A 27,197-nucleotide genomic window follows, 5' to 3' on the forward strand; every position below is an offset into this window, starting at 1 on the left:
ACTCTGCACATTTTCAGATAGGCAAGATTGGGAAACGCTGTTTCTTTTTCTTTCTTTTTTTTAATCAAAAAGTTTTACAAAAATTTTTTTCCCCCTTTCCACCAGCCCCTCCCTCTCCTTCACAAACCCCTCCCCTGACTTCCCGGAACAAACACAAGGTATAGTTAAAAATAAAACAAACATATGCTAAAAAAAAATTTTTTCCCCAAAACTATTATGCCAATCTTCCCTCTCTAGCTCTGACTTCCTCCTTACATAACCAAAATCCTTCAAAAATAAATAAATTAATTAATTAACAATTAACAGTAATAAAATATATAAATCAATAAAACAGATTAATCCTAAAGTATTTAAAACCAGCTAATGCATAAAAATCCAATCCAATTCAGAGAATATTTCCCTTATAGTTTCTATAACCATATAATTTTCCCCCCAAATCTTTCTTACATAAGATCTTTCGAGAATATTCTATTTACAATTCAATACAACACATTATATAATTTCAATACAAGAAATTACAGTATCTATTCAACTTTAGTCCTTCCTCGTCAAAATCCAATATAAATCCAAATATTTAGTCTTTTATGATAGATGTGAAACATATAATCAACCCATTTCTTCCAGATCTTTCTCACATATAGTCTTTCAGGAACGCTAATATTTTTATCTGTTAATATTTCAAAAAAAGCTTCTTTCAAGGATAATACTTTTATCTCTTGCCATTTTTTTGATGCATTAGTCTCTGTCTTTCCTTCATTACTCCTTTTAAAAAGTCAATCACAATATTTCCTAATAGTTCCTTATGTCCAACAATCCACAAGTTACTGCCATATATTCCATCAGTCTGGAAAGAGAACTCTTGGAAAGCATTAATCCTGTGAATTTTTCCGATTCGGGAAGCAGCCTCTTGTAACACAGATTCAGGCATTTCATCTAAACTTTTTAAAAAGAGCCTCTTTACATCAACTTGTTTATTCACGATCATATCTTCATTTTTATCCATTTTTGCTTGCACCTCCATTCCATATTCCAAGTACTGATTACACTGGTTAATTTCCTCCAAGCTCTCATCCAAAACGTCCCCATTTTTTATAAATTCATATTTTTGAATAATTAAATACATTCTTTCTGTATAATCCTGTATAAAGTCACAAATCCATTCTTCTGAAAGAACCATAATGGCAAAGTTCTTGCTGAGAATCCCCTTATGAAATACTTAAACAAACTAATACAATCCAACAGTCCACAGTCCAGCACAATAAGATGAAGTCTCCATTCACTTTCACTTTCTCAGCAAGTAAACACAATTTTTCCTTTAAGTATAGGAGAGCTCAATTCGTTACAATTCACAAATAGTGTTTCCTAGCTTTTTAGTTACGCAGCTTGTTCCTTTCCACTTTACTTCACTTCCTCTCAAACGCCATTTTAAACAGTCAGTTAAAGCAAGGGGGAAAAAAAGTTTCTCTTTTTAAAAGGTGGAAGTCAGGAAATCAAAAATACTTGCAATCCAATAATTGTTCACTCGTGCTTCTTCTGTCTGCATATAGAAATCCACAAAAAGAAATCAATTGAGCAGAGGTGGACACCTTCCTCTTTTCCTGCTTTTGCAGGAGCGCGCTGAAGACCGGAGATTAAAGCAGGATTCAATGGGATTCAACCCTTCGGTTCTTTGCATAACAAAAACAAAGCCCCTAGGGGAATCTACCACTCCCCCCCGCTGCTCTATTCTCTCTCTTTCAATCAGAGAGGGAAATTGAAGCCGGGAACAGCTGTTCTTCGCTGTTTTCACCGGCTTTTACGATATCCAGTGCGGAATGCCTTAATTAGGCACCCAGCGAGAAAGGTGGCACCAACCGGAAGCCTTTCTTTTTCTTTTATGTACACTGAGAGCATTGTGTGTCCAATCACACTTGGCCAATAAATTCAGTTCAGTTCAGTTCAGTTCAGTTCAGTTCAGTTCAGTTCAGTTCAGTTCAGTTCAGTTCAGTTCTATTCTATTCTATTCTATTCTATTCTATTCTATTCTATTCTTTTCTAAAAGATGGTATAGGCCTAGTAAATTCAAAAACTCTTTTCCTGTTTATACAGGTAGTCCTCGACTAATGATTTGAGCCTAAAATTTCTGTTGCTAAGCAAGACAGGTGTTAAATGAGTTTTGCCCCATTCTATGACCTTTCTTGCCACAGTTGTTAGTGAATCACTGCAGATGTTAAATTAGTAACATTAACTAATTTTGTAATTTAATAAAGCGTTAACTGAATCTGGCTTCCCCACTGATTTTGCTTCTCAGAAGGTCACAAAAGGTGATTATATGACCCCAGGATACTGGAAATATTATGAATATGAGTCAGTTATCAAGCGTCCAAATTCTGATCATGTGACAATGGGGATCCTGCAACGGTCATAAGTGTGAAAAACAGTCATAAGTCATTTTTTTCAGTGCTGTTGTATCTTTGAACAGTCGCTAAATGAACTGTTGCAAATTGAAGACTACTTGTATTTGTATCGAGAAATATGAAGTCTCCTGTTCAGAGGTACTTAAACATTTGGAAAGCTTCAGCTCCATATTTTAATTCAACTCATTAACCAAGACATTTAAAGTCATGGCAAAATTCCCATCCACTCATACTTCCTAGCCTACTATCCTATCCTTTGATTTAATAGCTCAGTAGGTCCATTTTAGACCATAGTTCAAATATAAAATAGAATTCAAAGTGAACTCCAAATAAGACTGAATTTGGCTGAAATCCAAAGCCCTGGAAAAACAAAAAGGAAACAGGGTTTGTGTGAGTATGTTGATGTGGCAAAACATCCCCCATCCACAAGTCCTGTTTCTATTCTTCATTGCAGGGTTGTGTTAGGGGAAAAGAAGAAAATACTTGCTGGTGCTCCAAACAAACAAAACAAGCAAAATCAATTCCTCACTTTTCTCCCTCTGCTCCCCCTTCCCTGCCAATCACTCAAGTCAGGATGTTTGGGAATGGCTGTTTTGAGAAAAAAGGGAAGAGGCGAGAAGGACCAATGTGCTCCAGCCAACTGACTCCCATCAGGTGAGTGCTACCCTGTCCAAAATCTGAGAAGGATCCCTACACCCTTTAAGCTTCTGGAAGATTGTGAAGCTAAATTGGGGGTTGATGGTAGGCTGTTTGGTGTGGCACCTGGAAGGGAAGGGGTAGTATTCTAATTTTTATAGTTTTTAATGAATTGTTTTGAGTTGCCTAGATCATGATGTAAGATAGGCATAAATCCTGTAAATAAATAAGTAAATACGGACCTGGAAGACCCACAACTGCCAAAAATATTTTTTCTACATCACAAGGGTGTGCTTATTTGCTTGTTTGTATTTTCCTGCTTTTCATCAACAATAATCTGACATTTAGCTAAATTGGCAGAAGTGATAACTTCTTACTAGAGGGTGATACAATACATGCCAGATGGAAGACAAAACATGATTTCATCTTTCCTTTGAGAACTGCCAATGCCATTTCTATTACTGGGCACAACTGGAAATAATTTTCAGGCATAACATAATTGCCTCTTATGAGTAGAAGAATTCTGCCAAGGGATTTAACATTTTAATCTTATTCAACAACCAAACCAAATACAGTCTTGTAAATAATGAAAAAAGCTGTCAGATAGGCAGCCAAAATGAAACGGCGAAACAACAGTTCTTTTGCAGAAAAAATTATTTTTAAGTTATTTTATTTAGTTAGTTAACTGGTTAGCTAAGCTAGCTTAACAAATACTTTTTCACTTTTCATTCACTGGAGACTTTTGAATCAAAGAATGAAAAACCTTTAAAGATGAAGATCCTTGGGCTAATAAAGCAAATCCTCAGAGAACCCTCATAATAATTGGAGTTTCAGTTTGGCAATCTTGCTCTAATAACAAAATGTATAAATGTACTTTTTTCACATTGATTTCCCAGTGATCTGCTGAAGATCTAATACATATTCCCTGCATTCCTCACTTTCTGCTCTTTAAAAGGGTGCAGGAGGAAATAATCAGAAACTGGTCAAATAACTTTCATATAATCAGAAACTGGTCAAATAATTTTAGTTTAGTTTAGTTTAGTTTAGTTTATTCGTATTTGTATACCGCCCTATCTCCCGAAGGACTCAGGGCGGTTCACAGGCAGATAAAAACATTTATGTACAAATTAAAATAACCATTAAAAAACTTATTCTAAAAGCCAAATTCTTAAAAAATAATATAAATATTAAAACCAATTTAAAACCCCTATAAATTTAAAATCTAGTCCAGTCCTGCACAGATAAAAAGATGTGTTTTAAGCTCGCGACGGAAGGTTCGGAGGTCCGGAAGTTGACGGAGTCCTGGGGGGAGTTCGTTCCAGAGGGTGGGAGCCCCCACAGAGAAGGCCCTTCCCCTGGGCGTCGCCAGACGACACTGCCTAGCTGACGGCACCCTGAGGAGTCCCTCTCTGTGAGAGCGCACGGGTCGGTGAGAGGCATTCGGTAGCAGTAGGCGGTCCCGTAAGTAACCCGGCCCTATGCCATGGAGCGCTTTAAAGGTGGTTACCAAAACCTTGAAGCGCACCCGGAAGGCCACAGGTAGCCAGTGCAGCCTGCGCAGGATAGGTGTCATACGGGAGCCACGAGGGGCTCCCTCTATAACCCGCGCAGCCGCATTCTGAACTAACTGCAGTCTCCGGATGCCCTTCAAGGGGAGCCCCATGTAGAGAGCATTGCAGTAATCCAGGCGAGACATCACGAGGGCGTGAGTGACCGTGCATAGGGCATCCCGGTCTAGAAAGGGGCGCAACTGGCGCACCAGGCGAACCTGGTAAAAAGCTCTCCTGGAGACGGCCGTCAAATGATCTTCAAAAGACAGCCGTTCATCCAGGAGGACGCCCAAGTTGCGTACCCTCTCCATCGGGGCCAGTGACTCGCCCCCAACAGTCAGCCGTGGACTCAGCTGACTATACCGGGATGCCAGCATCCACAGCCACTCTGTCTTGGAGGGATTGAGCTTGAGCCTGTTTCTCCCCATCCAGACCCGTACGGCTTCCAAGCACCGGGACAGCACTTCGATAGCTTCGTTGGGGTGGCCCGGTGTGGAAAAGTACAGCTGGGTGTCATCAGCGTACAGCTGGTACCTCACACCGAAGCCACTGATGATCTCACCCAGCGGCTTCATATAGATGTTGAACAGAAGGGGCGAGAGAATCGACCCCTGCGGCACCCCACAAGTGAGGCGCCTCGGAGCCGACCTCTGCCCCCCTGTCAACACCGTCTGCGACCGATCGGAGAGATAGGAGGAGAACCACCGATAAACGGTGCCTCCCACTCCCAATCCCCCCAACCGGCGCAGCAGGATACCATGGTCGATGGTATCGAAAGCCGCTGAGAGGTCTAATAGGACCAGGGCAGAGGAACAACCCCTATCCCTGGCCCTCCAGAGATCATCCACCAACGCGACCAAAGCCGTCTCAGTGCTGTAACCGGGCCGGAAACCGGACTGGAACGGGTCTAGATAGACAGTTTCATCCAGGTGTAAGGGAAACTGATATGCCACCATACTCTCTACAACCTTCGCCGCGAAGCGAAGGTTGGAGACCGGACGATAATTACCTAAAACAGCCGGGTCCAGGGAAGGCTTCTTGAGGAGGGGTCTCACCACCGCCTCTTTCAAGGCGGCTGGGAAGACTCCCTCCACCAATGAAGCACTCGTAATTGCCTGGAGCCAGCCTCGTGTCACCTCCTGAGTGGCCAGCACCAACCAGGAGGGGCACGGGTCCAGTAAACACGTGGTGGCATTCAGCCTACCCAACAACCTGTCCATGTCCTCGGGAGCCACAGGGTCAAATTCATCCCATAAAATGTCACCAAGACCACCCTCAGCCGTTTCACCTGAGTCACCGCAATTTTGGTCCAGACCATCCCGAAGCTGAACGATTTTATCGTATAGATAACCGTTAAACTCCTCAGCACGTCCCTGCAGCGGGTCATCCCGCTCCCCCTGGTGAAGGAGGGAACGAGTCACCCGAAACAGGGCGGCTGGGCGGTTATCTGCCGATGCAATGAGGGAGGAGGCGTAGCTACGCCTCGCTTCCCTCAATGCCACTAGGTAAGCCCTATTATAGGACTTCACTAGTGTCCGATCAGCTTCCGAACGGCTAGACCTCCAGGAACTCTCTAGGCGTCTTCTCCGGCGCTTCATCCCTCTCAGCTCCTCGGAGAACCAAGGAACCGGTTGGGACCTGCGCCGGGTCAGAGGCCGCAAAGGCACGACCCGGTCTAAGGCCCCCGCCGCGGCCCGTTCCCAGGCCGCAACAAGTTCCTCAACCGAGCCGTGAGCCAGGCCCTCAGGAAGTGGCCCAAGCTCCGTCCGGAACCTCTCCGGGTCCATCAGGCGCCTGGGACGGAACCAACGTATCGGCTCCGTCTCCCTGCGGTGTTGAATGGCGGTCAGAAAGTCCAGGCGAAGGAGAGAGTGATCTGACCATGACAAAGGTTCAATGACTATTTCCTTCAAGTCCAGATCTCTCAACCACTGACCAGAGACAAAAATCAGGTCCAGAGTGCCACCCCCAATGTGAGTAGGGCCATCGACTACTTGGGTCAGGTCCAAGGCCGTCATGGAAGCCGTGAACTCCCGAGCTGCTGTCGATGACGAGCCGGAAGATGGCAAGTTAAAGTCCCCCATGACTAAAAGTCTGGGGGTCTCAACTGCCACCCCCGCAAGCACCTCCAGGAGCTCGGGCAGGGCAGCTGTCACACAGCAAGGAGCCAGGTACGCGACCAGCAAGCCCATCTGACACCTATGACCCCATCTCACAAAGAGGGATTCGCACCCGGCAATCTGAGGTACGGTGGTCTCCCTCGGCTCTAGGCTCTCTCTAATCACAACCGCCCCCCCCCCACCCCTACCCTAAGCCCTCGGCTGATGGAATGCACGGAAACCTGGCGGGCACATCTCAACAAGGGGCACGCCCCCTTCCGTGCCCAACCAGGTTTCCGTAACGCCTATAAGGTCCGCAGCGCCCCCCTGAATAAGATCGTGTATTAGGGGGGCCTTATTGACTACGGACCGTGCGTTGCATAGCATGAGCCGAAGGCCCAGGCTCTGAGGGTCTTGACCATCCGGGGAACGGGAAAGGGATGGGAGATCGGGGCGCGCGATCGCCTGCAAACATCGAACGCGCGCCCCCCCAGAACGATATGATCCCCCCCTTCCGCCAGGCACACTTATAAAGTAATCCCCCTTTAAGTTTGGGTTCATTTTTGCTACCTCTATTTCTACATGGGAACAACAATACATTCTTACAATCACTTCGTAAGTAAAATACATACATTTTTAATATTTTTTCCATTTAATACCTTCAAAAGGCGTGTCACATCATTTAATTAATATGTGTAAATATACATGATTTACTTTTCATGACTATTTTGAAATTTAACACCTCTATTATGAACAAATTTGGCTCCAAATTATTTTCAAATAAACCAAGGTATACAGTCTTGCAAATCAGCAACTAAGCAGTGGTACTTAATTTATTTCTAATACCTGAATCCCTGAATTAGGTTCATCATCACATTCTATGGTAAGCACATTGGGCTAAATTAGGTTGCCTGTCTAATAATCTTTTCCATTACTGCTAAACTGAAGTTCAAAAGATAACCCTATTAGTTAGTGGCTGAACTATCCAGCCAGGATGTAATGGTTTGCCATTCATTCTAAGTACCAGGTAATTTCAAGCTATCATAATAATTCTGGTTTAAGAGGAAGCTGGAATCAGAAATTGCTAAATCCAGATGGTCAAAGTGCCTACTTGGCTAATTCCAGATTTCTTTATTCAGAAACAATTCTCACTGAGTTCAGTAACACATATTTCCCAGTTAGAACAGCAGTGTTAATGTTGAAAAAGTACAGGGAATTACAAACATGTCACTAAAAGCAGATTTATGTATTTGTAGGAAGTTTAATAAACTGAGCATTACCAACATTCATACTTTTGTAAAAAAAAATTATTAATAATAAAACTCAGATTTCAGCTAAATGTCTAAACTTTAGAGGTCATCTAAAGTTTCTGACAATTTTACTCTGTCAGCTGAGTAGAAGCTAAAAACTAAAAGATTACTTCCTATAGCATAACCTGGGAGAAAAAGTTAAAAGATACTTTGGGTTTTCTTGATCAAATACTTGTTAAAAATTCAAAGATCACAAGTAATACCTTTGAAAGTACATAGGACACTTTGTCCACTGTAGACTACTATTGAGTTATACCAGGATATGGACTTTGTAACATTTGCATTTTATCTTCCAATTTAACACTCTGTTAACTCTTCAGTGGACAAAACTAATGTAGTCAGTGTACAAATATCTATCTGCAGTAAGCAATTCCTTAATTTCTTAATATGCTATGAACTACTTGTTGCAAAAGAGAGCTACCAATAAAAATGTGTGCCAAATATCCAAATTAATCTCTTAAATTTCACAATAATATCTATGTAGGCTAGTGTTGTACACATGATTTAGAAATGGTCATCTAAGGCATTTCAGAAAGCATAACAACACTAAATGAACCTGTCCTTATGGAATTATATATTCCCTATCCACTAGCTACCACTATAACGTAGCATTATGTTCTTCATAAATAAGTAGCTGTACTGGGTGAAATGGCATATCAGTAGTATCCTAATGTGCTAAGTGTTGTGACACTCACTGACAAACCTCCTTGGATCTTCATTACCATGGAACATAATTTTTTTGAAAAGGAATTTCAGTGGAAAAGAAGCAAAAAAAATTTGAAGAGTAAAGAAAATAATTTTATTTAAAAAAAGGTGAAGATGACTAGAAGAAGTTTCATTTTAAAATATAATTATGGATTCAATAGTTACTAGCAGAAGACAAAAAAATACTTACCAACCACAGCAGCTCCTCTTTCAGCAAAAGCCAATGCATATGCTTTGCCCAGTCCTAGCATAAAAAAAGAAATAAGTAGTCTTTTATGACGTGACAGTTTTTTTAAAAACACACACACACACACACAGGAAGTCAACATAAAAGGAGACAATTATATACTGTGTTTCCTTGAAAATAAGAAGCGGTCTTATATTTCTTTTGCCAACAAAAAAGGCACCAGGTCTTATTTGGGGGAGTGAGGGGAGGAGTCTTACACTGACATACCTTGCGGCGGTGGCACCAACAGCCCCGCGCAGCAGGAGCCCACTGCCAGCCCACTTCTTCTGTGGCTGCTCGCCGCCGCTTGCACGCATCGGCCCCGGCCTTTGTTTCACTGTCAGAGGCCTTCTGTAGCCGATAAAAGAGCTCCGGATTGATCCAGAGCTCTGTTATCAGCTGCAAAGGGCTTTCCAGAACAGCCTCTAACGGCAAAATGGAGGCCTGGGAGCGATCCTTGTGTCAATCCAGACCTCATTTCTTGGCTGCAGAGGCTTTCCAGAAGAGCCTCTGATGCCGAAACAGTGGCTGGGGTGATGCGCATGTGCGAACAGCGGCAAGCGGTTGCAGAAGAAATGGGCTGGCAAGGCAAAGCAGGTATCGGGATGTGTGAGGCCTTGTAAGTAGGGCAGCTCCACCACCCCCATCCATAGCCTAATTTTACCCATGTGCCTCGCTACACCCCGTGCACCCCGGACTGAGCGGGGTCTTAATTAGGGCTTATTTGGGGGGATAGGACTTATATTGGATGCACGTGTAAAGCTAGGACTTTAGTGATCTTATACAGGGGGGATCCGCAGACCTTATGGGCGTTACGGAAACCTGGTTGGGCATGGAGGGGGGGGTGCCCCTTGTTGAAATGTGCCCACCAGGTTTCTGAGCATTCCATCACCCAAGGGCCCAAGATAGGGGAGGGGGGTGGCGGTTGTTATTAAGGAGAGTCTAGAGCTGAGGGAGACCACTGTACCTCAGATTGCCGGCTGTGAATCCCTCTTTGTGAGGTGAGGTCATAGGGGTCAGATGGGCTTGTTGGTCACGTACCTGGCTCCTTGCTGCGTGACAACAGCCCTGCCCGAGCTGCTGGAGGTGCTTGCTGGGGTGGCGGTTGAGACCCCCAGACTTATAGTTATGGGGGACTTTAACTTGCCATCGACCGGCATGTCATCGACAGCAGCTCGGGAGTTCATGGCCTCCATGATGGCCTTGGACCTGACACAAGTAGTTGATGGCCCTACTCACATTGGGGGAAGCACACTGGATCTGATTTTTATCTCTGGACAGTGGTTGAAGGATCTGGACTTGAGAGATCTAGTCATTGAACCTTTGTCATGGTCAGATCACTCTCTCCTTCGTCTGGACTTTCGGACCGCCACTTAACACCGCAGGGAGACAGGACCAATACGTTGGTTCCATCCCAGGCGCCTGATGGACCCAGAGAGGTTCCGGACGGAGCTTGGGCCATTTCCTGAGGGTCTGGCTCATGGCACGGCTGAAGAACTAGTTGCGGCCTGGGAACTGGCCGCAGCTGTGGCTCTAGACCGCGTCATGCCTTTGCGGCCTCTGACCCGGCGTAGGTCTCAACCGGCTCCTTGGTTCTCCGAGGAGCTGAGGGAGATGAAACGCCGGAGAAGACGCCTAGAGAGTTCCTGGAAGACCAGCCGTTCGGAGGCTGATCGGACACTAGTTAGGTCTTATAGTAGGACCTACCTAGTGGCATTGAGGGAAGCGAGACGTTGTTACGTCTCCTCCCTCACTGCGTTGGCAGATAACCACCCGGCCGCCCTGTTTCGGGTGACCCGCTCTCTTCTTCAACAGGGAGAGCGGGATGACCCATTACAGGGACGTGCCGAAGAGTTTAGTGGTTATCTATATGATAAAATCGTTCAGCTTCGGGATGGCTTGGATCAAAATTGGGTGGATCCAGGTGAGAGGTCGGAGAGTCGTCTTGTTGAGACTGTTTGGGATGAATTTGACCCTGTGGGTCCCGAGGACATGGACAGGTTATTGGGGAGGTTGAATGCCACCACATGTTTACTGGACCCGTGCCCCTCCTGGCTGGTACTGGCCACGCAGGAGGTGACACGAGGCTGGCTCCAGGGGATTACTAACGCTTTGTTGTTGGAGGGGGTCTTTCCAGCTGCCTTGAAAGAGGTGGTGGTGAGACCCTTCCTCAAGAAGCCTTCCCTGGACCCAGCTGTTTTAGGTAATTATCGTCCGGTCTCCAACCTTCGCTTTGTGGCAAAGGTTGTTGAGAGTGTGGTGGCACGTCAATTACCCCAATACCTGGATAAAACTGTCTATCTAGACCCGTTCCAGTCCGGCTTTCGGCCTGGATACAGTATGGAGACGGCTTTGGTCGCGTTGGTGGATGATCTCTGGAGGGCCAGGGATAGGGGTTATTCCTCTGCCCTGGTCCTATTAGACCTCTCAGCGGCTTTTGATACCATCGACCATGGTATCCTGCTGCACCAGTTGGAGAGTTTGGGAGTGGGAGGCACCGTTTATTGGTGGTTCTCCTCCTATCTCTCTGACCGGTCGCAGACGGTGTTGACAGGGGGGCAGAGATCGACCCCGAGGCGCCTCACTTGTGGGGTGCCGCAGGGGTTGATTCTCTCGCCCCTCCTGTTCAACATCTATATGAAGCCATTGGGTGAGATCATTAGTGGTTTTGGGGTGAGGTACCAACTGTACGCTGATGACACGCAGCTGTACTTTTCCACCCTAGGCCACCCCAACGAAGCTATCGGTGTACTGTCCCGGTGTCTAGAAGCCGTACGAGTCTGGATGGGGAGAAACAGGCTCAAGCTCAATCCCTCCAAGACGGAGTGGCTGTGGATGCCAGCACCCCGGTACAGTCAGCTGCAATTGCGGCTGACTGTTGGGGCGAGTCACTGGCCCCGATGGAAAGGGTGCGCAACCTGGGCGTTCTCCTGGATGGAGAGTTGTCTTTCGAAGACCATTTGACCGTATCCAGGAGAGCTTTTTATCAGGTTTCCCTGATTCGCCAGTTGCGCCCCTTCCTTGACCGGGATGCTTATGCACGGTCACTCATGCTCTTGTTACCTCTCGCCTGGATTAGTGCAATGCTCTCTACATAGGGCTTCCCTTGAAGAGCACCCGGAGGCTCCAGTTGGTTCAGAATGCAGCTGCGCGGGTGATAGAGGGAGCCTCTCGTGGCTCCCATGTAACACCACTCCTGCGCAGGCTGCACTGGCTACCTGTGGTCTTCCGGGTGCACTTCAAGGTGTTGATTACTATCTTTAAAGCGCTCCATGGTTTAGGGCCGGGTTACTTACGGGACTGCCTACTGCCACCGACTGCCTCTCACCGACCGGTGCGCTGTCACAGAGAGGGACTCCTCAGGGTGCCGTCCGTCAAACAATGTCGCTGGCGGCCCCCAGAAGTAGGGCCTTCTCTGTGGGGGCTCCCACCCTCTGGAACGAGCTTCCCCCATGACTTCGCCAACTTCCAGACCTTCGAACCTTCCACCGCGAGCTGAAGACATATTTGTTTATCCGCACAGGTCTGGCATAGGGTTTTAGATATCGTTTGGTTTTAATTATAGTGTGTTTTATTCTTTTAGTGATATTTTAACTTGGGCCAAATTGAATCAGTTTTTTAAGTCATATTTTATTCTGTATTTATTTTATTTGCTGTTTTTTACCTGGCTGTAAACCGCCCTGAGTCCTTCGGGAGAAGGGCGGTATAAAAATTTAATTAATAAATAAATAAATAAAATAAATACTTACTTTCGGGGTAGGTTGTATTTTCAGGGAAACACACTACTTAAAAGCAAAATGTTGTATTGCTCTTAGATATCTGAGTATCTGATGCATCAGATTTAACAGAAGCAGAAAATACTTAGTCCTGATGACATGTGATCTAGGCAACTGTTGCTCAATCTTGGCAACTTTAAGATGCATAGACTTAAATTTCCAGAATTTCCCAGCTGCATTTCTTAAAAGTTATCAAGTTTAAGAAACATTGTTATAGAATCAATTGGGAATTTCTAATAGGCCACCAGAACAGAAACTATCTGAAAAGGCAAAGAACTGCTCAGAATGCAGCAGTTTAGTATAATTCAATTAAGCCATCAAACTTTAGAAGGTATTCTCCCCTTTATATGTCCAAAGACATATAAATTTTCCACTAAAGAGGAAAAGAAAATTGTTTTTTTTAAAAGGAGCTGCATGATACTACTGTAATTTTCTAAGGCTTTCTTTCTAAAAAGAAATAAGTAAAGTCTTTTATGACCTGACAGTTTTTTTAAAAAAACACACACACAGGAAGTCAACATCAAAGGAGACAAATATATACTGTGTTTCCTCGAAAATAAGATGCGGTCTTATATTTCTTTTGCCAACAAAAAAGGCACCAGGTCTTATTTGGGGGAGTGAGGGGAGGAGTCTTACACTGACATACCTTGCGGCGGTGGCACCAACAGCCCCGCGCAGCAAGAGCCCACTGCCCACTTCTTATGTCAATGTTATAAACATTGTTATAGAATCAATTGGGAATTTCTAATAGGCCACCAGAGCAGAAACTATCTGAAAAGGCAAAGAACTGCTCAGAATGCAGCAGATTAGTATAATTCAATTAAGCCATCAAACTTTAGAAGGTATTCTCCCCTTTTTATTTCCAAAGACATATAAATTTTCCACTAAAGAGGAAAAGAAAATTGTTTTCTTTAAAAGGAGCTGCATGATACTATTGTAATTTTCTAAGGCTTTTTTTTTTTAAGAAAAGTTTGACACGTGAGAAAATTACTTGAAGTTCTTTTCAGTACAAGTGAAATACATCTTGACTAAATAGAAAAGGATACATATGAACTGAAATATTTTCAGTGTCCTTTTCTGAATTTCATCTTGAGATCGTTCTGGAGGCTGTCTTCTCCACTCAGATAAAATTATTGTGAAGATAAACTGTCTACGCAGTTCTTATATCGATAGCATTTAGAAACTAAAATCACATTTTCAAACTGAAGCAAGATTGATTAATAAGATTTCTTTACATATGCAATCTGATAGAATATATCTGAGAATATATCTGATATATCAGTTTCAAGCAGAATGATTCAATGTCCTTTGTAATGAAAAGTGCAAAATAATTATGCTGACAAAGTATCAATTCATTTTTTATTATTGTATTTCTTTAGCAAACTTCAGCTGAGATCTTGATGGTTCCAACTTAAAAAGAAAAGTAGGGGGGTTGTACTTTTTATCATAGCTACAGAAATACAATTATGTAGCCTCTTTCCTCTCCTTAATTGTAGTTAAGGCCACTGATAGATTCTGTTTCTAGATGTGAGCAAAGTTAACAACTCAGTAAATTAATTAATTTCATAATCAAAACAAGTTTGTTTTGGAGAGAATGACTCTAACCTTGTACTATGAACAGTTTCAGTGTATTATATCTGTCAGTGCAATCCTCTACATATTGCTCAAAAGTCCCATTAAGTTTTCTGAGGCTCCAATTCACTATATTTAGGATTGTAATTTCATTTTGTTTTATATACAATATGTCTTAACTATACTTAACAACCTACAAGTAGAACTGATTTTCCTTTCATTCCAGCCCTCCAAAGATCTTAAATCTTCTCTGAAGACCTGAAAAGACCTTACAGAGCAGATTTAGAGTATTTGGACATGTGTAAAGATTGAGAGTAACAAGTTCAAAACCCTTACTAAAACGGTGTACCTGGACACCATATTGTGTGGATCAAACAGCCTGCCAATCTCACCCAGTTTTTTTTACTTTTTCCCTAATTTCAATAATGTTTCAATATTCTTGGCTAAATTTCCATCAAATTCAAATACATAGTGGTATTTCTTCTGTTTAATTTTAAACTACATTACACTGTTCAGTGGAGAAAAAGAATCCAATGGAAGATTATATTGTACTGAGCATCAACACCAACCATCAGAATCCACCTTATGCTAAAGTATTAATAGATTAATTAGCACCTGTCTCCTAAAGTCTGTTTTACATAACTTAAAAGACAAAAAGTGTATAAGTAATGCCATTAAAACAAAAAATCACAATCAGCAAATGAATTGCTAATGGAGAAAGACTGCTACAAAAAATATCTTATTCGGCAAAACTAGTTTGACTAGTCAATGGTGAGTAAAAATTATCACATAATTTATCTTTGTTATTACTTGTTTGGTATCAATCTTCTTCATCTCTGAATAGGCAGTAAAGCTTTAAAACTAACTATCCAATCTCTGCCTAGCTAAAACTAGGATTATTTTACAGACATTTTAAAAAATGGAGAGCATTTTTTTTTTTACTATTCTTGAATCAGTTCTAATATATGTACATCTGGTTTTTAGAGTTAGTAGAAAAATAATCAGTAAAGAAAAATGGATTCAAAGGGACCAGATCGTGTCATTTTGAATTAGGATTTGAGTGCATGAATTACTAGAGTTAATTCACAGAATTCATTGCCAGGTGAGTTATGTGGGAAATTTCCCAACTTCCAGGCTCAAGCCAGAAACTAACAAGAAGTATGTGAACAGGTATTATTAGGTTGAGAATTTAAACAAAGAATCGTTACCACTAAATAAACGACTTTCTTTCTGGAGGGAAAACAGGCTGCACTTACAAAGGTCTATCATTGAATCTACTTAAAAGTAAACTCCGGAGAGGCATGGACAGAATTATAAACTCAGCTTCATCTAAAAGGGCGGATTACATATCTTCGTCCTTAAGGAGAAATACAAACAAGAATACAAGAAGGCTGCAAAGATCTCCTTGCAACCTATTTGCAATCAAGCACCTTTACAAGGAAACCTCTGGACAATCAACAGTCATCCTGATCCACCACTTACCTCCCCCAGCACCGGTCACCAGAACTACCCGCCCGTCAAATCTCAAGGGAGAAGACATCCTGCGTCCGATCAATGCAAAATCAGCTTTTCGAGGAGTCCTGCCGGACTAAATGGAAAGAATACGGGCAAAGGGCACGGGGGAATGCGCACGCGCGCAATCGCTTGCTGTATCCTGGGAAACGTAGTTTTCTCATTCACTCTCAGCTGCTGAGTTAGGCGGATTTAATTGTATAATTATTGCCGTACATGATCCCGTTCCCGCCCATCTCCCAATAGTTTCACCATAGTAGCCTCCCCTATCGGAGCAGAGTCATTGTGTAATGAGAATAAGGATAATTATAGGGCGTGTTACGGATAGTTAAATTAAGTTGGCAGATTCAACCCCATTCCTGAGTACGTTCAACCACGGAGATTAGATTCTGTTCAAAACACGCTAAGCAAAACGTGGAGGGCTCATTTATAACTCAGAGTGCCATGAGATGAGACCGAGGATCGACTATATTCTGGAGCAGGGGTCACCAACCTTGGGAACTTTAAGACTTGTGGACTTCAACTCCAAGAGCTTTGCTGGCTGAGGAACCCTAGGAGTTGAAGTCCACAAGTCTTAAAGTTGCCAAGTTTGGAGACCCCTGTTCTGGAGGGTAACCAAGGCGGAAAATCTTCCTCCCCTTGAACCGAGCCCTAGTACTAAAAGCAGCTCCGAGATCCAGCAAGTGATTATGCAAGGCACTTCAGTAAAGCCCATTGACTTCGAAAACATTCCTCTTCTCTTTAAGCCAGTGTTTCTCAATTTGCTGGCTGTGAGATTCTGAGCTGAAGTCCGCCCACCTTTTAAATTGCCAAGTTGAGAATTTAGAACAACTTTGCAGACACTTTGAATGTACACTAATCAGCATTCATTAAAATAAAATTTCATTGCATACAGCTTTCAAAGGGTCCCCACCTATATAAATATGACAAATAAATACAAAATTATGTATATACCCCCATAGATTATATGGCAGGGGGAACGCCATTTTAAGCCTTTGTTTTATTTATTTATTTATTTATTTAGTCACAATATATGTAACTATCATACAGAAAGGTTATATAGTATATAAAGGTATAAGCATATATATATATATATATATATATATATATATATATATATATATATATATATATATATATATATATATATATATATATATATATATATATATGTTTTCTGAGGTTTTCGCGGGTGTTTGTATGTGGGTCTTTGGTTATTCGGGTTTTCTCCCGCGTAAAATTGGAAGTGTCTTGGCGACGTTTCGACGAAGTCTCATTCGTCATCTTCAGGCTTCAGCTTCGTGCTTCTGGGAGCAATGTGTGACTGCAGCTGTTTCTTCCTTTTTAACTGCTAGTGGGGGTTTCTTCCTTTAAAAAGGAAGAAACAGCTGCAGTCACACATTGCTCCCAGAAGCACGAGCTGAAGCCTGAAGATGACGAATGAGACTTCATTAAACGGCCAAGACACTTCCAATTTGCTGGCTGAGGAACCCTAGGAGTTGAAGTCCACAAGTCTTAAAGTTGCCAAGTTTGAGAATTTAGAACAACTTTATATATATATATATATATATATATATAGGAAGAAGAAAAGAAAAACAATAGGACAGGAACAGTAGGCACATTTGTGCGCTTATGCACGCCCCTTATGGTCCTCTTAGGAATGGGGTGAGGTCAATAGTAGAAAGTTTTTGGTTAAAGCTTTTAGGATTATGAGAAGAGACCACAGAGTCAGGTAAAGTATTCCAAGCACTGATGATTCTGTTACAGAAGTCATATTTTCTGCAATCTAGATTAAAGCGGTTGACATTAAGTTTAAATCTATTGGTTGCTCTTGTATTATTGCAATTAAAGCTGAAGTAGTCTTTGACAGGAAGGACATTACAATAGATGATTCTATGAGTTAAACTTAGGTCTTGTCAAAGGCGACGGAGTTCCAAGTTTTCCAAGCCCAGGATTTCAAGTCTAGTGGGATAAGGTATTTTGTTGTTTACAGAGGAATGGAGAACTCTTCTTGTAAAATATTTCTGGACACGTTCAATTGTATTGATGTCAGAGATATGGTGAGGGTTCCAAACAGGTGAGCTGTATTCTAGAATTGGTCTAGCAAATGTTTTATATGCTCTGGTTAGTAGTGTAGTGTAGTAGTAGTGTTTTTGGAAAAGAAGCTACGCAAGATTAGGTTTACAACTCTTAGAGCCTTTTTTGCTATGTATTTGCAGTGGGCTTTGGCACTTAGATCATTTGACATGAAAACTCCAAGGTCTTTAATGGGATGGGGGTCATCTGTGAAGTAATGTCCATCAAGCGAGTACTTAGTGTTTGGGTTCTTTTTTCCTATATGTAAGACTGAGCATTTGCTGGTTGAGATTTGGAGTTGCCAAGTTTTAGACCAAGCGGTTAGATGATCAAGGTCTTTTTGAATGATAGATGTATTATCAGTGGTGTTAAATAGTTTGACATCGTCAGCAAAGATAACACAATTACTTGAGATATGGCCTTCCTTTGCAGCCGAACCGCACGCCCACGTCTGATGTAGGAGTGGCGGGGCATATGCATAAAAGTGAATAGTACTCACTTCTCTAAGAGAGGCTTTTAAAAAACGTTTCTCCTGGGGAACCGTCTTTGCGGAGGCTGTCCGCCCAGTCCTAGACCCTCTTCTCTTTTTTCCCTGAGTCCACGAACCGCGATCAGACTTCTGAATGGGGAGTCCGTGGTGGGAGAAAAAAGACATTTTTCTTTTTTCGCATCCATATTTTAAATATCTTAAGTTCTGGGCAGAATCCGGAAAGGAGGAAAGTTGGGGGGGACTTGGATTTAATGAAGGCCGGGGACATTAAAAGGGATAGAAAAATCTGTACCGTCCTGAATCCTTCGGCACGGGCAAAATCACCAAACTACTTCAAGACGCTTCAGATACATGGTTTTTTTTAAAAAACCCAGTAGGGGGAGTATTGCCATGGTTTCATTATATCCGATCTCCTTTCGTTTGATATTTTGAGAGCCTGCTCTATGACTTCGGCAATCTACTCATATGCTTAAAAAGTCAGAAAATGCAAGAAGCAGGGTGATAAAAATATATTTATTATTTGCTTTCAGTGGGCAAAGCTCAGTCAAATAGCAGGCTCGAACTGTTTCCATAGCAGTTGGATGAAAATAACTATTCAGCAATTTTAACCAAATTCACAGAGGTAAAAATGACTGGCACAAATCCTCAAGATTTTGAAAGGGATATCAAAAATAGGTCACCCAGAAACATGCTTAACCAAATTATACCTTTTACATCTAAATAATGGTGAAATAGTTTCTGTGTTTTGTGTTGTTTGGAATTTCTAATTTTCTCTAAATAAAATTTGATGTGAGCCCTTGAAAAAGTGAAGACAATCTTAAACTTTACATATTAGTATATAATTGCTTCAAAATAAATCTGATGATTTTAGAGAAAAGTACTACACTTATTCTAAAGAATGGTTCTAATATAGAAAGAGACAGCTTGGTTGAATTGGAAAACAATATGAAACCCTTTATATCTTTGTTGGTAAAAATAAATTCAACACAAAATGAAACCTTGTTGAAAAACCTTCTTTAGTATAAATGGGGTTTAAATAAAATAATATGAACAATATTATATAGTGTCATTGAAAAGCAGCCAGAGTTTGAATTAGATACTGCTGATCCTGTCTTTGCTTTTCTTAAGATCTGAATCATAATTACATAAATTTGTTTGACTGATATTTTTTCTTCTATATCTGAGATGCCTTAAGGGGATCAAACTATACTAAAACATGGAGCAGAGAGCTGTCATTTGATCAATGTTTTGAGTACAAAAGAGAAAGTTTCCTTGAACAGACCTCAACGCATTGTGTCTTCACAGGTAACTTTTATCTTCCAAATATTTGATGTCTAGGTATGTACATCATAGTTCAACCATCATTTATTGAGTAAAACATAATTTGCTTAGGTTCACAGTTCACATGTTAATAACCCAGAATTTACAAAGCACAGGGTTTTGACCAGAACCCAACTAACCACATTGCTGTGACTTGCTAAAGAGGTTAGGCTTAGAAAAGGATATGACAATTCCAAGGAGCAGATGGAAGAGGACCAAGCTCATCCATACCAGCATACTGTACAACAGTGGCATATGCCTACACCATGTTTTATTATTCAGCAGTGAGGGAAACCTATTGCATATAAAGAAATAGCATCTTTGATGTTTCCAGACCCAAGCCTTAAAAATTGTTTCGTAAGACCTGTGTATAATACTCAACTTCATAATTACTTTTCTTTCTATCTTTACTTTGACTGTTATGCTCGGCTAGAAATCGGGAGATCAGGGGTTCTAGTTCTGCCTTTGACACAAAGTCAACTGAGCCAATTATTTATCCTCTGCTCTAGGAAGGAGAAAATGGCAAACCACTTCCCAAAATCTTGCCAAGGGACTATTCCATGCAATCGTGAGGAATAATCACGGACTGACAGGTAATACACGCACTGTTGACGTAAGCCAATTATGAATGTTGGTTAGCATTTTCTGTCCAACACAATGAATCAACACAATGAAGAGTAATTGTTAATATAAATTCTAACAAAATAGTTTTATTAATATTCAGAAAATTTTGAACAGCTCATATGCAAATAGGATTTTACTTCAGTTATAATTGCTTTATTATCACAATAGGTGACACCACCTATCTTATTTTGATTTTTTTTTAACGAAGTAGGATCATATGGAAGACTATGGTTATTGGCTGGACTAAATAGTAAAAATAAATACTGATAGAAAGCAGTAGCAAATCTCTGTCATCTTAACATAATAACAGCGTTGGAAGGGACCTTGGAGGTCTTCTAGTCCAACCCCCTGCCCAGGCAGGAAACCCTACACCATTTCAGACAAATGGCTGTCTTGTTGCAAAAGAAATCTAGAGGGACTATCCATACAGACATCTTTAGTTGAATTTAAAGCAAAAGACTATTTTTAATCACTTATTTACAGTAAAAAGGCCTATGAAAAATAAAGGAATTATGTTGGCCTGAAATTATAGGCTTGCAAAAGCCCAGACCACACATCATTCTTTCATTAAGGGATCAGGTGCCTTCTTTTGTTAACAGCAAAAACGCTTACCCAATTTTGAAAGATTTCATTAATATATACTTTCAGAACTTCTAGCAATTAGCATGCACTATTTGCTGAGAATCTAGGGAGCTGGATCATACATCTGAAGAATACCAAGATAGAGAAGTCTGGTTCAAAATATATTTTTTTTATAATTTCCAGCAGTTTGGAACATATTTTTGGAGTTTCTGTGGCAATAATACTTCCTGCAATGCACGATAAGTTGCTAATTTAGTACAGATGCATTAGAATAACTTGCAGTTTCTTATTGTTTGCTTCAAAAATAGTAAAGTCATAGATTTGTCAGACCTATGCAGTTGACCATCTGTCATCAATATAAGTTAAAAAAAACTCCTGCCTGGATATGATGGCAAGCAAGAAATATTGTGCAATGACATGGTTCAAATGATTTGGCAAATGCAAACATTTTGAGTATTCTTTATCTTAAGAATGGTCTGCTCTGTTTAGCTGTAAGTACTGAGCGTTGTACTTGCATTGCATAATAAATGAATTTTTAAAATAACTAGTGCCTAAGATACAATCCTAACATACTGGTTTCTCTTGTTAGGCTGGTCCTAGGGAACATATATACACACACACAAATGGCAATTTGACTGCTTGTAATTAAGTTATAAAGAATTCAAGAAAGGAAGAATGCATAATGTTAATACCATGTGCTTTTCTTGAGTGAATTAATCTGTAGAATTGTCAGTGTTCCATATATTAAAAGTCACTTGGGAAACAGAAATATACATATAAATAGCTCTCACTATAGCGTACTTAAAAGTTATATGCAACTTTTTGACTATTAAAAAGTACGACCAATAGATTAACATGGGAAACCTCTCAGGGATAAGAGTTAACCATAGTCCCTTGCTTGCTCTGGTGGGCAGGAGGTTTCTGTACTTTAATATGTAACTAATGAAGATGTTTAACAAAGATGTGAAATGAAGTACATGGCTAAAAGTAGAGCAATGGCTATCCTTTACTCTAAAGTGATTATCACTTACCTTTTAAAAAATGAATGCAGAAAATTGAACTTCAACACTATTCTAATGACCGGAGGAGGAGGGAGTAACCCGGGGTGAAATCCAGCAGGTTGGGAGAACTCGTAGTGGAAATTTTGAGCAGTTCGGAGAACCAATAGGGGAAAGTTTGAGTAGTTCAGAGAACTGGCAAATACCACCTCTGGCTGGCCCCCGAGTGGGGTGGGAATGGAAATTTTGCAATATCCTTCCCCCAGGAGTGGGGAGGGAATGGGGATTTTGCAGTATCCTTCTCCTGCCACGCCCACCAAGCCACCACGCCCACCAAGCCACGTCCATAGAACCGGTAGTAAAAAAAATTGTATTTCACCACTGGAGTAACCGGAACCAAAAATTAAAAATCAATCTACTTTAAAGACAAGACACCATCAATCAATCCATGAAGGAACAGAATCAGAACAGAGCTGGAAGGGACCTTGAAGGTCTTCTAGTCTAGACCCTTAGCCGGAGATGCTATACCATTTCAGACAAGTGACTGTCCAGTTTCTTCTTAAAAACCTCCAGTAATGAAGCACCCACATCTTCTGACAGCAAGCTGTTCCACTGGTTAATTGCCCTTACTGTCCTTAATTCCAGGTTGCTTCTCTCCTTAATTAGTTTCCATCCATTGTTTCTTGTCCTGCCCATTGGTGCTTTGGAAAATAAACTGATCCCCTCCTCTTTGTGGCAGCCTCTCAAATACTGGAATACTGCTATCATGTCTCCCCAATCCTTTTTTTCTCTAGACTAGCCAAACCCAAATCCTGCAGCTGTTCTTCATATGTTTTAGTCTCCAGGTCTTTTATCATCTTAGTTGCTCTTCTTTGCACTTTTTCGAAAGTCTCAACATATTTTTTGTCATGTAGTGGCCAAAACTGGATGCAGTATTCCAGGTGCGGTCTTATAAGCCTTTATAAAGCTGTACTGATACTTCACGTGATTTTGATTCTATGCCTCTGTTTATACAACCAAGTGATTATCCATTAGGACTCCAAAGTCCCTCTCACAGTTATTGTTATTGAGCCAGGTTTCACTTAATCTATACTGAAAAAATACACTGAAAAAAGTGTTCAATAAGAGTGTGCACAACTGGGTCAATACAAGGTCCTTACTTAGATTTGTCTGTGGAAATGCCATATCTTTAATGAGGGAAAAATGAAGAAATCATGCTAGAATGAATGTCTTTATATAGGATAATCACACTAAGATTTGCTGAATTTGGATACCCTTAATAGAGTTTATTCAGGGCAATAGCATCTGGTAATAAAGAGCAGCATAGAGATCCTGGTTTTAAATTTATGACTATAAAATGTAGTAATTACTGTAGTTAAAGTGTAAATAAACAAAAATATCTTGTGCTATTTTGAAGATTAGCAAAGGCATTATTGTGAATGGTGCATGAAACATTTCAAACGTACAATTGTGCACAAAATATTTTAACTCAAAATGATTTGCATGCATCTAATTGTGGTAGAAGCCTTTATATACTGTATAATATTGCACTGAAATGTTCTCCTGTTAAATAAAATAACCATTCGGTACGTTGATGGGGAAGGAAATGAAATGAAGAATTAGAGCAGTGTTTCTCAACCTCAGCAATTTTAAAATGGGTGGACTGCAGCTGCCAGAATTGGGAGTTGGCTGGGGAATTCTGGGGAAGTCCACCCCTCTTAAAATTGCTGAGGATAAGAAAGTGTGAATTAGAGGGAAATGATATCAAATTCCTATAAACAAAGAGAACAGTAGAAGAGTGATGATGTGTAGTAAGTCCTGGCATTTTTTTATGCCCAACTGAGGTAACGTGATTGACATGATCCCGTTTCATCCCGTTAAAGGTTATGGACATTAAAGTTTTAGTAGCATATACATTGTTATATTATTACCAGTTATATTTTGCTTAAATACCCAAATATGTTTGTGAGATAAAATGCACAAACCTACAAAAAACTGACCAGATAAGACTCCTGACAGATAGATTCCTGCCATTTTGAGGTAAAAAACCCCCAACCCAGTTCTTTTTTTATTAAAAAGGGAAATGTAGAACTTGCTTTGAAAGGGATTAAAAAAAGAAAATTACCTATCCCAGACATTCATAATGCCGCTCTGTCCATTTCAGTTCTTAGCCCATCTAAAAAGTTATTTATTAAATATGGGCCTTAAAATATTATACACTCCTAAAAGTTAAAGCAGCTATACTTACTTCAGTAACATCTGAATTTCTAGATTATCTTTACTTGGAGATTTCTTTGCTTGGAAGTATATCAATCTCTTTAATGTGACAGATTGTTATCTGACAATGCTAAAAGCACATAACTTGCAGAAAGAGACAGAAAGAGGACGGGAAAATATCATAGCAGAAGAGGAATAATTTACAGTAATCAATAGAAAACTGTAAAGCAAAGTTAAAAATTGATCTGGATGTTATTAAATTGCCAGTGTCTGCAATGATAGAGAAAATCATACATAAAACTTAAAAGAGTGCAAATGTTCTTCAGTTTACTCAGAAAATATAAAAAAATCTGACAAAGTAAAAAAAATCAACCACTTGCTTGAAGTGTAAAGCATTACATGTTCAGCATTTTTTCAACAGTACAAAGATTATACAAATTTATTCAAGCTGCTGCAATATATTTTCTAATGTTTGCTATATATTCAACCTACATGACACTTACATTGATTTCCAAATAAAACCAAAATACACAAATATTACAAATTTGGTTCACAGACTTGTAGTTTCTACATCCAGATTACTATCCACATCTTTTTCTAAGAATCACTACATTGTCTAACCTTGTCCTAAAAATGTACATACAGGTAATCCTCAATTTACAATTATTTGTTTAGCAACCATTGGGAATTACAGTAGCATTGAAAAAAATGACTTACAACTGGTTTTCACACACCAACCGTTGCAGCATCCCCATGGTCAAGTGATCTAAATTCGGGCCCTTGGCAACCAGCATGTATTTACAATAGTTGCAGCAGCCTGGGATCATGTGATTGTCATTTGTGACATTCCCAGCCAGCCATCAAAAAAGCAAATCATGAAGCTAGATTTGCTTAACAACTGTGGCAAAAAAGTTCACAAAATTGGGTATGATTCACTCAACTGCCTTGCTTTAGAATGGAAATTGTCATCCCAATTGAGTTTGTAAATTAAGGATTATATGTACATGTAGAAGACACACATGTTCCAGTTTCATCTTTCGTGAATAATTGCATCTGAAAGGACATTTTTCTACAAAATATAACCGGAAACTATTATACTTTTAACTATATATGACATGGTGCTATTAAGCATGTTTAGGATGTAGAGGATGTCTGTAAATTTTCAGTGATTGTCAAACACATACACATTGATAAATAATACAAAATTATTACAGAACAGAACAGATAAAGAAATCAAACCATAAAGCTGATTAAAGAAAGGTTCACGTAAAAGAAGCCCAGTGTTATTGCCCTGGAAGTATAGATTTAGTTCAGGGCTTTTCAGAAGCACTTTATGTGAAATGCAGTCCCTTCTGGGAAGCTTATTGCAAGAATAGCTAGAGGACAGCAACTTAAAGACTCTTGTTATAATATGGGATAGAACAGTGATGGAAATAGCAATTCACACTACTTAAATTATTTTCTAGTGGAAGCCCTGAACATTTTAAAAAATGAAGCTCTAGACCTCAAAGAGCCACTTAAATTTTTCAATAGTATAATTATGGCAATGTAACTTAAACATTTATGGACATTTAAATGAATTTAAAAAGGTTTTGTTAAATCTGTTCAGTCTTAACTTCATTCAACATAGGTAGCACAGTTCTGCAAGTATGCATAGACACAATCTGTAAATTGTGAATTATTAAAATTCTTATACTTTTAGAATATGACATTTCGTTATCCCTGCCTATTTTATGAACTCCTACTTATTTTGAGTAGTCCTATTTTATGGCTTTATAAATCCATATTTTAAAGCATAGTATTATCAAAAAAATTGAAACAGCAAAAAGATAATTCCAAATAAATAAATAAATCTGCTGAAGAATTTTCAACTGATATTAAATTCTTCTTTGCCACCAATACTATGAAGCCTTTCTTCATTCTTTCATTGGCTCCCTAAGACTATCAACAATACTTAGCCTTTGATTATATGAGCCAACTGATAATGATACAACTAAATATTGCCTTCATCTAGCATTTTGTTGACACCATCGCAAAGCCTCTGGAGATGAGTCTTGTAAGTTCCAAATGGATTGTATAAGGCAGCCAAAAATTCACAGTCTGAGAAATGATCAAACACATGGTTGACACGTCCATGAGATTTTGCAGTCAGATGACGGTGAATTATTTGATGAAGTAGATCTCTACAATCATTCAACAGTTTCGATAAAAAATTCCTGTCAAATGTATAGTCCACTTGATAGAAGCTCACCACAGTTTTAGCCAACTGGTGAACCTTCTTTTTGAACTTCTCCATAAGTACGGTCTCTTCCTGATTAAACTGATTATTCCGGTGGAGAACTGCTAATTTGATAACAGTCTTAATGAGATTTTTAATTATCTTCTCAGCTTCCTTCTTGTTTTGTATGTATTCCTTTGTCACTCGGTAGAGTTCATCCAACACATCGCTGCTGGTATCATCTATCAGAGCAGTTGCTATTGATTTGGAAGCCATTTTGCAAAGAATTTTCTTTTGGGCCTGAATGGCCAAACTTTTGGAATTAAAGACATCTGTTGCCACTAGAAGAAAGCAAACAAATACAATCAGAAATTTCAGTCATGTACATGTGAATTACAGTTGAAACACTTTAAGAACTCTATAATAAAAGTACAGTAACTATTTTAAAGTATTGTTATAATACACATGTATTTCCTATACCAACAAAAACAATTTGATTTCCCCTCATATAACTGCTAAAACATATTGATTACAAGGAGCTATAGGACTATGAGTATTGCTTTATTTAATACATATGTAAACAAAGATTATCACATGAATATAAATTAACAAAGTTCTATATATCTGTTTTATAAAACAAATATTGAGACGCGTTAGACTTAACACTATCATCTAAAGCTCGCTCTGAAAGACTCCTACAGATCAAATCCTGGAACTTGGAATATGTCTAAGAAGTCCTAATACATCACAAAATTATGCTATTAAACACAGTCTAATCAATTTATTTTAATGCTCAGTGATTTCCCCAAGTTTATATACCAGAGGTAGTATTGCAATCTTTATAAATATATATAAGATTGAAATATATGCACGTGGTCTAAATGAGGGAT

The 27,197-nt window shown here is 40.1% G+C and overlaps 2 protein-coding genes across 4 annotated transcripts in view; both read right to left on the reverse strand.

Annotated features, from left to right (window-relative positions):
* The window catches only part of HSD17B4 (hydroxysteroid 17-beta dehydrogenase 4), a 79,448-nt gene extending 63,600 nt beyond the window's left edge, over nt 1-15,848 (reverse strand). Inside the window, exons 1-2 of the mRNA XM_058168130.1 lie at nt 15,753-15,848; nt 8,887-8,940 (exon numbers count right to left, since the gene is read on the reverse strand). Coding sequence (XP_058024113.1) covers nt 8,887-8,940; nt 15,753-15,810 — 112 coding nt within the window. The 5' untranslated portion in view covers nt 15,811-15,848. The remainder of the gene's footprint in view (nt 1-8,886; nt 8,941-15,752) is intronic.
* Nucleotides 15,849-24,394: 8,546 nt separating this feature from the next.
* Nucleotides 24,395-27,197, reverse strand: part of TNFAIP8 (TNF alpha induced protein 8) — a 46,486-nt gene continuing 43,683 nt past the window's right edge. For all 3 annotated transcript variants that reach the window (XM_058169029.1, XM_058169030.1, XM_058169028.1), the window contains exon 2: nt 24,395-26,648. In XM_058169029.1, coding sequence (XP_058025012.1) covers nt 26,083-26,648 — 566 coding nt within the window. In that variant the 3' untranslated portion in view covers nt 24,395-26,082. The remainder of the gene's footprint in view (nt 26,649-27,197) is intronic.

This window comes from Ahaetulla prasina, chromosome 2 (genome assembly GCF_028640845.1).
Source record: "Ahaetulla prasina isolate Xishuangbanna chromosome 2, ASM2864084v1, whole genome shotgun sequence".
Taxonomy (NCBI): Eukaryota; Metazoa; Chordata; class Lepidosauria; order Squamata; family Colubridae; genus Ahaetulla; species Ahaetulla prasina.